The sequence below is a fragment of the Phacochoerus africanus genome, chromosome 16, assembly GCF_016906955.1.
Source record: "Phacochoerus africanus isolate WHEZ1 chromosome 16, ROS_Pafr_v1, whole genome shotgun sequence".
In the NCBI taxonomy this organism is placed as follows: Eukaryota; Metazoa; Chordata; class Mammalia; order Artiodactyla; family Suidae; genus Phacochoerus; species Phacochoerus africanus.
The window spans coordinates 42,194,901-42,206,815 of record NC_062559.1 but is presented as its reverse complement, the minus strand read 5'-3'; the positions used below and the strand labels follow the sequence as shown (position 1 = coordinate 42,206,815).

Below are 11,915 nucleotides of genomic sequence, written 5' to 3'. Positions count from 1 at the left end.
GCATGAATAATGTAGGTACTTTGTGGCTTCCCTCAGCCCTGCCCACACCTTCGTTCATGCTGTCCCTTTATTAAAGGCCCCTCACGTTATATACTGTCAGTGCCCCAGCTTCTTGCCTGCCCTAAGTGCCTTCTGCAGGCAGGCACACCACTCCCTGGAGGCTGCGCTGTTACCAATCCCCCCCTTAGAATCCAGGCCCTGACTGATCGCTGGGTGCTTCTGCTTGGTGAGGGCTTCAGGCTTTCAGGCCCTATGGGGTCAGAATTGTTTGTTTACGCAAAGCCAGAACAAGACGTCCTTGTCTATCCCACTTTCAGGGCAGAAGGCCTGGACCTCCGGGGTAGCAAATGCATTTCTGGCTGGTTTTTGGTCAAGACACAGAGCTCTTTCCCGGCACCAGAAAGGAAGCCAAGTTTTTCTCTTATAATCCACACCCACTTTAAAGGGAAAAACTCTGAGGCCCAGGATTGACTTATCTGGATCACATGGCAAGTCAGCAGCCAAAAAGCTCAGCCTCCTCTGACAGTTTATGCTCTATGACAAGGCTCCCTTGTCCCATCTGTAGAATATGGGGGCTATTTTCTGATCTCATGGTGACCAGCACAGTGATGGAGGGTCAGCCTTTGGTTCTGCCCCCTAGGACCTAAGCAATGTCCTCAAGAAGGGCAAGGATGTGCAGAGCCCTGCCCACTCCCTGGTGGAGGAGAGCCACTGGACCCCACTTACCACCAGGGGACCGCCAGCCTCACTGTGCTGTCAGGCTCACAATGTCTGCAACCTAAGGGAATGACTTCGGTTCTAACAGCCAAGGTAGTGGGAATGCAGATGGGGAAACTGAGCCTTGCCCAAGGTCATGCATCAGCATGTGGCTGGCAGTGTTGAGAGGAGGACCCAGGATTGGGCTCCACTGATTGCCCCTAAGGGACAAGGGTCTGTCCCTAAAGGACAGAGATATGTAAGTGTGCTGGAGGGGATGAGAGTTCCTGGACTCTCTCTACATCTCCTAAGAAGGGGCAGCTCCAATAGAGGCCAGCATGGGAGGAGTGAGGCTACAAAGAAGGAGTTCTAGGGGTGGAGACTAGGGCATCCGGTGCCCTTGTAAGGACCAGGTAGGGAGGAAGGGCACAAGCTCCTTATAGAAGCCAGCTTCACGGGGGTGATGGTACCAGAAGTGCTTCCTGCCCAGAGATGACCGGGTCACCTCCTACAATTTTGACAGCAGTCTGTTATCCAAGGTGGAGAGGCTCAAGTTTAACTGAAGTGTCCTTTCAAGACCTTTGCCCAGTTGGTGGGGGGGGGGGTCTCCCCCGCTGCAACCCCTTGAGCCTCTCTTCAGGGACCTGGGTGGGAAACGGGGGAAGGTGTCCGGGACAGCCAGCCGAGGTGGGAGCCTGGTTTTCTCTAGGGCCTGCAGGGAGTGGGAGTTGAGGCAGGGAGAAGGTGGGACCCTGCCCCTCTCTTTGCACAGATGTTATGCAGGAGATGGGATGTGTCTTGCCATAGCTCTGGTGCCATCTGCTGGAAATGTACAACACCTGTTCCCAAATACTCTCTGTTAACCCCTAGATCTTTGGGGTGGGGCAAGAAAGGCTCTCAAGGTCATGAAGCCTACCCCCTAGGCCTCAGAGGCCCTCTCAGGATTTTGAGATCAGGATGTGGCTGTAACAAGAGTCTGGAAAAGCCCTACAAGGGGAGTCAGGAGAGCTGGGTGGGGTCTCAGTCTTGTCACAAACCTGCTGGCAGGACCTTGGCCTCCCAGGGTCTCACCTGGATCAGCTGTAGCAGGGCTCATGGCATCTGCTTGCCTCCCGGTGATAACTACCTTTCTCTGGTGATGCAGTGATTTGGCAGGGTCTTCCAGGCTCTCGTAGCCACGACCTCACTCTGGATGCTTGATTGGGGAACAATGCAGAGGAGCGTCCTGGGAAGGAGGGCAGGAGATTAAAAGGCTGCTGAGCCTGGAGGAGCAGGAGGGTGGGGAAGGCAGAAATCAGAGAACAATCTGGCTCAGTGTGACCCTGCAGGCCAAGAGATGGTTCCAAGCCCAGGTGCTCTGTGGCATATTGAAAAGTAATGCTTTGCTTCGTTGCAGCTTCCAGGCCACCCCAGCTCACCTCCAGGCCATTTTTCCAGGTCATCTCCTTCTCAGCCTGGCTGCCATCCCTGCCTGCCCTCCCAGAGGAAGCTATTGGGCAGGGCTGGATATGCAGGGCAGGCTCCAGGTCAGCCTTGAACCTAAGACCCTACCCCCTGGAGGGCTTTTCTGAACATGCCAGCCAGAATCTTCTCCAGAGCAGGGTCTGGGGCTTCTGTTCTCTGTCCAGGAGGGTAGCAGTTACACTCTTGGCTGAAAGATATTGAACTTTCTCTGACTCAGTTTTCTAATCTCTAAAATGGGAGTAGTAGTCAGTACCCAGGGTAGTTCTAAAGTGTAGGTGAAAATGTATGCATATACAGTATTTAGCATGGTGCTTGGGATACAGGAGGCTTCAATCCATCGGTGAAAGTCATGGTTGGTGCTGCTTACCTTGTCAACAGGACCAGAGTGTCTATTTCAGGTTTTATTTCTTTCACCCAGCCCTTATCAGTCTCAGTAACCTCTCTCCCTCCTGCAGGGGGCCAAAATGGGATGTGCTGATCCACACTGGCTCAGTCAGGCCCTACCATCTACCAAGTGCTTGCTGCCCATGAGTCCTTCAGAGATGTCACTCTCTCTGACCTTGCTGGTAACTCTCTGACCTTCCTGTAGCCAGAAGAGCTGAAAATAGCTGAAGAAGGAATTGGGGGCCTGTGACTAGACCTGGGAGTGAGATTTGCAGGTGAGCTGGAAGAGAACAGATAGGATGCAGGGGTTGGGCAGGGGGTTCCCTGGGGGCTGCACATCAGCATCCCCTTCTCAGAGGGCTCTGCCCGCTCTGTTGCCCCAGACTTCCAGGACAGTAGGTCCCTTAAGGATGGGGCCAGCTGCTTTGAGTAGTAGTAGTAGATGGCCCCCAAGTTTCAGGATTACAGCACTTTTGGGGGCAAGTTTCTAAACATAGGATTGAATTGAGATGTCATACAGCCTGGTATAACCGCTGAAGACCAGATGATAGGACAGTTTGTTCATTCATTCATTTGTTCCTTCCTTCCCTCCTTTATCTGTCCTTCCTATCTGTCTGTCTGTCTGTCTGCCTATCTATCTTTCTTTTATTTCCCCTCTGTTGTCTATACCTGTTGTGACCCTGTGATCTATTTACCCATCTACTGGCCCATCCATCCATCTATCCATTGTTCCTTCTTCACTCTATTGTCTGTATCTGTTGTGGCTACTTTACATGCAGTGTCATGAAACCCCATTCAAGCTGAGTGCTGAGTCTCTGATACAGCAAAGACTTACATATGCTTTTCCCCTATTCTTTGCCCTCTCCCCAGCTCTCCCCTCCAGTTAATCACTAATATCGTTTTATATTTATAATTCCTTGCTTTTCAAAAATAATTTTAATACATATTTACATATGTCTAAACAGTCTATTGTTTAGTTTTAATCACCTGTGGACTTTATAACTGAGTAACTTGCTCTATGTTATCTTCTAGGATTTGCTTTTCATCACTCAACATTATGTATATATATTTATTTATTAGATATATATATTTTATATTAAATATATTTTATATATTTTTGGCCCATGGCATATGGAAGTTCCCAGGCCAGGGTTCCAACCCACACCGCAGTAGCAACTCAAGCCACTGCAGTAGACAATGCTGGGCCCTTAACCTGCTGTGCCACAAGAGAACTCTCTTAATATTTTCTATATGTATGTGTATGTATATATATTTTTTGGCTGCACCCATGGCATATGGAAGTTCCTGGACCAGGGATCTAATCCAAGCTGCAGCTGTGAACTACACCACAGCTACAGCAATGCTAGATCCTTAACCTGCTATACCACAGCAGAAACCCCTCAACATTGTGTTTTTAAGACAGCTATATCCATGAATTATCTGTAGCTAATTCATTAGCTCATCCAAAAATGTTTATTGGGTTCCTGATCCATGCTTGGGCTCCTTTTCCCTCCTGGGAATCAGGAGGAGGGTACCCCCATGGAATCAGGGAAAGGAGGGTCGTCACAATCTGGTCCACTCTCCCTGACCATGTCCTGCTGGAGAAGCTGAGGCAGCAAGCTTTTGTGGTCCAGAGATCTCCAGCATCTTCTGGTCCCAGTGGCTGAGAGTTCCCTCTGGGACCTTGATGTGCTTTCCATGATCCCTGTCCTCTCTCTGAAGCAACTGAGGGCAGAAGGAGGAAAAGCTTCAGGCCATGGTCAAGTGCAATGAAAACCACAGCTATGCGGCCTCCTGCTGACTAGACTGTGTGTTCTTCCTACTGGCTGCAGAGTGTGCCTGCTCTGGCATGGGTGCCTGCTGTACCCCATCGTGCAACCTTGCCTTCTACTCCAGCTGGGTAGCCAGGGGGTGGCCATGGTCACACTTTGGGTCTTGTTCTACATGATTGGGAAACTTGAATTCTCCTGCATGGTCCTAAAGAAGGAGGAGGTGGAGCAGGCTGTCCTGGACATGGCCTTTCACATTGAGCAGCTTCTGCACAACACCCAGGGCTGCTAAAGCAGGGGTCTGCCCCACTGGGGCCCTCAAGAAGCCTGGACCCTGAGCCAGGAGGGCCAGCAAGAGGTCTGGAATGCTAGACAGGGTAAAGAGTGGGTAGTGTCTCCTAGCCCCTGCTTTGAATACTAACTTCCCATCTTCTGAAATGCTGAGATTTTCAACATCCATTTATAGAATTCTGTTTCCTACATACCTACTTCTAGGATCTGGAGTGAAATATTCCGTTTTCTAATATATTAAGCCTTGTATCTAGCTTTGGATTCTATCTGGCTCCCATGCAATTGAACAGCACCCTGGGACATGGTTTTAGAATCTTTACCCAGTATGTTAAAGTCAGGAAGCCTGTAGACAGTGGAGTATTGGTAAATGTTTCACAACCAGCTCTAAAAAAGAAAAGAATTGATTTGTGGTGACTGCCAGTTTCCATGGTGTAAACACTCCCACTGTGGTTGATTTTCAAGCTCCTAGGGGAACAGCTGGCTCACGAAATTCCTAAATATGTAGCAGTTGCCTCCCATGAGCTGATGGAAGTCAGCTTGGGTACACCACAGCCACCAGACTAGGGCTGACGATTTAGCAAATAAAAATACAGGATGCCCTGTTCATTAAGTTACAGATGAACAAAATACATTTTTTTAGGATAAGTGTGTTCCTCAAATTGCATGGGAACATAATTGTCCTAAACAAGTCTTAATTGTTCATCTGAAATTCCAATTCAAATGTCCATATTTTATCTGGCAACCCTACTCCAGCCCTGAGTAGGAAGAGGCATAGCCTGGGAGTCAGGACTCCAGCTTGCATATAAAGTGCCTATGTGCAAATTAGGAAAAGGTGATCCTACTGACAGACAAACAAATCGTAGAGAGGTGTCCTCTGGACTAATTGGGAAAATTGTTCCCTCACCCCCTGGAAGGACTGCAAGAAGAAGGTGCCCCTCTGGCTGGGCAGACCAATTAGAGAAAAGGGTCCTTTCCTTAAGGCTGACTTGGCCTCATCCCTGAGGCCAAGAGCTCATCCTCTTTCCCTCCAGTCTGCGCCTTTGGGCAGGGTAAACCCAGCAGAGCTGGACACAGTAACCCTTACAAGAGTCAGGAGACCTGGATTCTGCTCTGCCTCTCATCAGCTGAATGAACTTAGGTGAGTCTTTTCCCTTCTCTGGGCCTCATATTTCCCTTCTGTGAAGTTTGGGCAATGGGACTTATTTAATAATCTACAAGAAAGTTCTGAGAGTAGGAAACCATTGAAAAGTGAGCCTTTGAAAAGTAAAAGGTTTGGTACAAATTGACTATTGACATTACTTCTCCAAAATAATTAAGTGTTGGAACAGCCCTTGGAAATTCCTTAGTACAGTCTCTTTGCTCTCTAGTCCAAGAAGGGGGTCCTGAGAGGCTAAGTGACTTGCCCAGAGACACACAGAAAACTGGTGACGGAGTTGGAATAAGACAGGTTTCCTGACTCCCTCCGCCCCAGCAGCTGTCCCCACAGGCTTGGAAGGGCACAAAAGTACCTCTTCACCTTGGCTCTCTCCTAGTGCAGGCTTGGTCAGTCCTGGCAGTCCCAGCTCTTCCCCAAGTGTATGTCTCTCTGAGTAGACCCCTCTTTGGACTGGTCTGGACAGGCTTACACTCATAGGGCAGGTTTTAGAGGTACTCATGGCAGAATAATCAACAGGCAGAGGAAGTTGTGGTACCTACATCCAGAGATAGGGGAGGGGCGGTGGCCAAAAATGAGGTATAGTAGAGAAAATGGACCTTGACAAGCAGGATGTTTGAGCACATAGGAAGTTTCTGCTGAGGCAGACAAAAAAGGAATGGTTTCTGCAGGGAAGGGACAGACAATGCCCACGACAGGAGACTGCTAAAGAGAGGAAGCTACAAACTGTCTCTTCCCTGTGGAAGCATGCTCAAATTCACGTGGGCGTCAGAATTACATCAAGGTCTGGTTTCATTCAGATTGCTGGCACCACCCTTAGAGCTTTTGATTTAGTAGATCTGCTCTAAGGATTGAGAATTTGCATTTCTAACAAGTTCTCATGTGGTGCTGGTATTTGGGGGGCCGCAGTTTGAGAATCACTGCCCTAGGGTGTTGTCTTGTGTTTATGGTCACAGCATACATCCATAGGTGCTGCTGCTCTGCTCTGGCTAACTGGAGAGCAAAGAATATGGAAGAGGTGGGCCTGGTCTTAAGGTGCTAGCCCTCTCATTCCCTCTCATTGGTGACAACTTAGTTCCAACTTAGAGAGAGAAATCTGCAAGGTAGGCTGACAGTCTGGAGACCGGGGAAAGAGCTGTAGCTTGAGACAAAGGCAGTCTGGAGACAGAATGCCATTGTCCTTAGTGGGGCCTCCATCTTTTCCTCTTAAAGGCCTTCAACGGATTGGGATTGGATGAGACCACCCCCTTATGGAGGGTAAGATGCTTTACTCACAGTCAACTGATTTAAATGGTAATCTTATCAAAAAATATCTTCACAGTTACATCTAGATGGATGTTTGACCAAATATCTGGGTACCATGGCCTAGCCAAGTTGGAACATGAAATTAACCATCACAGAGGTGGAAGAGAATTATATGTACCTTCTTGGTTAAAGTAACCACATTCTCAAAAATTCATTGGATGCCTTTATTTCCCTCTCACCCTCTGCCTGAATGGTTCTACTGCAGGGTGGGCTGGGCTTCATCACTCCGGAAAATGAGAGGGTCTGGGATGTTTTGGGTGGGAAAGGCTAAGAACCTTGCCAGAGTTGTGGCTGCCCCACTTCATCCTGTTGGAGCCAGGCTAGGGCCTGGGTCTTTCCTCCCTCTGCAGTCTCATGTTGGTGGCCCTATGTGCTAGAGATTGGGAGGTGACCAGTGAGACAGGGCCATGTGGAGAGCATGCAGATGAACTTTTCCTTCATACTGCCAAGGACAGTGGCCTAGGCTGGACCCTTGTCCTGACCTTTGGGAGTGGTGGCAAGAACAGTTGAGAAAGACTGAAGTTCACGTCATTAGAAGGGCTTTCACAGTATCTCAGAACCCAGCTGGTTTGGACATGCTGCGCTTGGTCAGACCGACACTCCCACCTCCCTGGGCCTGGAAAGCAGGTTGCTGGAAGATGTGGTCATGGGGCAAGCATGTATGCTTCTGTTCTCTGGAACCTCCCGACCCAGGTAAAAGCCCAAACTTGCCTTCAAGGGCCCTGAGATGGAGGGGGATCCATTTGGTCAGCTCTCTCCCTGGAGCATCCTGGAGGGGGCACCATGGGACCCTCATCTCTCACAAAACAATGTAGTAGGCCCACTTCTGTTCCAAGGCCTGTTCCATGCCTGCTGCACCCTGCTGAAACTGACAGTATTAATGGCCCGAATCTAGCCAGAACACAGATTGGGACTTGAACCCACGTGCCGGGACTTGAACCTGGCCAAAACCCAGATTGGGACCTAAAACCCATGTTTTAAATTAGCACTCACCCGATGTCTGGACTTACTGAGGTTCAGGTTCTTTATGCCTCCGCACAGAAGGAATTCAGCAAGAGACAAAGTGATAGGCAAGAAATAGATTTATTAGGATAGGACTCTTGTGAGAAATGCAAGTGGGCAGGCAAGAAGACTCTGCCCGAGGATCTGGTGGGCCACAGTTTTATTATCCAGAGAAGGTGGGGGTTGGAAAAGACCACCTCTTCTTTTCTGGGAGTAGTAGCTCCTCCTTGGTATCCTGTAAGGTGCGTATTCAAATCAGCAGAAGGGCAGTCTTCAAACTCCTGCCTTTGGTCTGAATCTGAATGCAGGCCTCATCCCATCCACCCCACCCAATGACCTGAGGCAGTTCTCTAACTTCTACTAATCAAGCAAGCCTGCCTTGTTCTGATGGCTTTTTTGAGCAATCTATTAACTTACAGTGATCTCCCAATGTCCCCTAAATTTCCCTCTTTAACTATGGTCCTTTTGTTATGGCAGCTACCCAGCAGCCCTGCGCTGCAGCGTATCAGCTCTGGTGACAGCCCTGTGGCTGTAGCATACTAGCTCCAGCAGCTCTGTGGCTGCAGTGAATCAGCTCTTTTACCCGGCGAGAAACCAAGCGAGCACTCGGAGAGTTGGAGAACTCGGGTTTACTACGCCGGCGGGCTCAGAGGAGATCGATCTCCAGAGTCTGAGCCCGGAAGAAGGGTTTCACAAGGCTTTTATGGGCTACGTCTTCTGGGTCCAAGCTTGGCTAGTTGGACGGGAGTGACATCAGGCAAGGTAGTAGATGCGGCAACAAATTTACAGAAGCAGATGCGTGGGGGAGGGGTGGTTGGGGCAGTTGGCTAGACTTTGCTCAGTCATCATGGCCGGGGTCTCTCCTTTCTACATTTTTATTGGGACATTTTCTCCTACACTTTATGGGGACTTCTACAACTACCTGTGCCTACTGCATCCCTATCACTGCTGCCAGAGCCCAGCAGGGCACCGGGTAGAATCGGGACTCCGTAAACTCCTGTGATCAGGCTCACACAAACGCAGGAGCTCACAGACTCCTAGATGCATAGGTATGGAGTCACTGTTGTACAGTGATGTATGTGATTTTATACCCACACTTGCATGTACATACATGTATGGACACACATAAGCTCACGGAACCCTTTTGTTATTAAAAGACAAGACCTCTGAATTGTCCTTCCAGTATCAAGTCCATTGAATTTCCCTTCACTTCCCTTTTCTCCCCCACTTCCTCCTGGATCTCAGGGGCATAGAGTTGATTAATAATACACCTTGCTCATGACATCCTTTCATCATTGGTCCCTGCAAGGCCATCTTTAATTCACTAATGAATCAATAGAAATGCTTTAGCAAACACATATGAGACAAATGTCTCCCCCATGACACCAGAACACTGACGATTACTCATACTTGCCTGCGTGGTTCTCCCCTTCCCGGCTCTTGCCTTCCCATCCAGAGGCAATCGCTGTCCTGAATCTATATGGTCTACACTCCCTTCACTCTATTTTCATAAGGCTTTGCTGAAGCTACATTTCCTATAAATTATGATTTTTGGTTTACATTTTAGGTTTAGACAGAGATCTGCTAAATGTAATCTTTTGTGGGTGAACTTTTCACTCACAATTTCATTGCTAAGCCCAGTGAGTAGTCCATAGAATTTCTAAGTAGGCAAATAAAATGACTGCCAATCACTAGTGGTGAGGCGGGTGCTCACCTTGGTAGGCCCTAATCCGGTTGACTAGTATCCTTTTAATAAGAGCAGATTAGGACACAGACGTGCAGAGGGAAGGCTATGGGAAGACAGCCATTTACAAGCCACGGAGACCGAAGAAGGAACTTGGACTTGTAACTTCCAGAACTGTGAGAGACTATGTTACTATTGGTTAAGCCACCCAGTCTGTGGTACTTTGTACACCAGCCTTAGCAAACCAATACCCTGGGTGGTGGGCAGATGGGGGGGAGACTGTAAGGGTGGCCCCTTTGTTACTCGGTTTGGGATGTTAGCACTGGGCAAAAGCATGGGTTTAGCTGGAATCCCAGTTGTGTCCATTTCTAGCTGTGTGGCCTTTAGCACAATCTTAACCTCTCTGAATCTCAGTGTCTTTTCTTAAAGAATAGGCCAGTAGTAACCCCATGCCAGGAGGATTAAAGATGTGATAATGTGTATAAATGCTTGGTGCTCAATAACTGTCAAGTTCTTTTAAGAAAGCAGGCCCCCCAGGGGGACCAGGGACATCATTTAATTTTAGCACCAAGTCAGCAAAGAGTCCTGGCTTTCTTTACCCCTGTGGCCCAGGCCAACCAGTCAGTCAGCCTGGGTGGACCCAGGAGAGGCTGAGGTGCTGGGGGAGGGGACCTCTAGGGGCCACTAACTGTGAGTTTACTCCTCCAGGAACCAGGAGGCGGCCAGTCTCCCCAGTTCACACCTTGCAAGATGGAGACTCAGATTGAAACAGTGACTTGTTCTAGGCCACCCAGATGGACAGGGCCAGTGTCAGGACCTAAGCCCAGAGGCCATGGCCTGACCCCTGGGCTGCCCTTGGCTTGTGCCTTCTGGGTTCTGCCTCCCGCTCTCACAGCAAGTTTGAAGAATGCTCCTCCCCTTCCCTCCCGCCTTTCCAGCCCATAGGCTCCTAGGAAAGGGGCGGAGCTCTCCAGCTCTGATGACACCGTCGCCACGGCAACGCGGCCATACTGGCCCCAACGGACCCAGGGGCCTGGAGCTGCAGCGCGGCGGCCTCGTGGGCAGACCCAGAGCATGGACAGCCTCTTCGTAGAGGAAGTGGCGGCCTCCCTGGTCAGGGAGTTCCTCAGCAGAAAGGTACGCGGCGCCGCCCTCACAGCTCTGGGAAGTTACTCAAATCGGGGATGGGGAGCAGCCTGGGGGCTCTCCTGCAACCTCTGCACCTTCGGGGAAGGGAGCCCTACGCTGCCCGCTGCCTATCCCTGAGATGCCCGATGCGGGCGCCACTGACCCAGGCCTGGGGAACTACATTTCCCAGGGGCCATTTCTGTCACGGCGGACTTCTCGCAAAGTGGGCCAGGACCGCGGCCGCCCTTCTCGAGCATCTCCCCCCGCCCCCTCCCGGGCATCTCCCCTCCCGGGGCGCTCGAACTAGGAGGACTGGACTGCCCCACGTTTTTCTAAAGTTCCTGCGGCCCTGGGAGCCCAGCAGGCCGACCTGGGTGCCCGACTGCGTAACCAATCTCACTCAATATTTATATCCTGCTAGGAAGGAACTACCCCCACCCCCCTCCACGGCCCCACCGCTCAAAGGAACCAACGGGCTAAAACAGTTCTTGCCAGTGGAACCCTTCAGGCATGTTCATCTTTGGGAAGTTCAGTGGCTGAGATCGTTTTTGTTTTTAAGTTCTCCTAGCGTCTTTTCCCAGGAGAGCTGAGAACTCAGAAGTTGGGGAGGACCTTGGCTCTCATCTGCCCTTAGAGTGGGGATGACAACTGGCAGGGGAAGAGGTCACCTCCTCTGCGTGTATGGGAGTGTAGGGAGAGCACCCATTACTCCTACATTAAGTGACCGAGGCTGGCCACCTGCTGCCTGTTTGGTGATCTTGTGGTGTTATGTTGGGTGGGAACAGTGGGCATTTGTCTGGCACTGAAAGATACACAAAATAAGCAATGTTTTGAGTGGAGGAAAGGGGGAGGACTTTGGAATCAGATGGCATCAAATATTCACTGCTAGTTAGCAGCTCCACCTGGGGTGTGCTACTCGCTGCCTGACTTTCTTACCTGTACAACAGGAATAGTAAGACCTACCCTAGAGTTCCTGTGTGCCTTGGGATCTGCAGTGTCTGCAGCGCCAGGATGCAGGTTCCATCCCTGGCCCAGTGTA

At 50.1% G+C, this 11,915-nt stretch overlaps 1 protein-coding gene across 1 annotated transcript in view; it reads left to right on the top strand.

The window, feature by feature from the left end:
• The first annotated feature begins 10,738 nt into the window (after nucleotides 1-10,738).
• Nucleotides 10,739-11,915, top strand: part of MINDY4 (MINDY lysine 48 deubiquitinase 4) — a 113,645-nt gene continuing 112,468 nt past the window's right edge. The window contains exon 1 of the mRNA XM_047762902.1: nucleotides 10,739-10,885. Coding sequence (XP_047618858.1) covers nucleotides 10,823-10,885 — 63 coding nt within the window. The 5' untranslated portion in view covers nucleotides 10,739-10,822. The remainder of the gene's footprint in view (nucleotides 10,886-11,915) is intronic.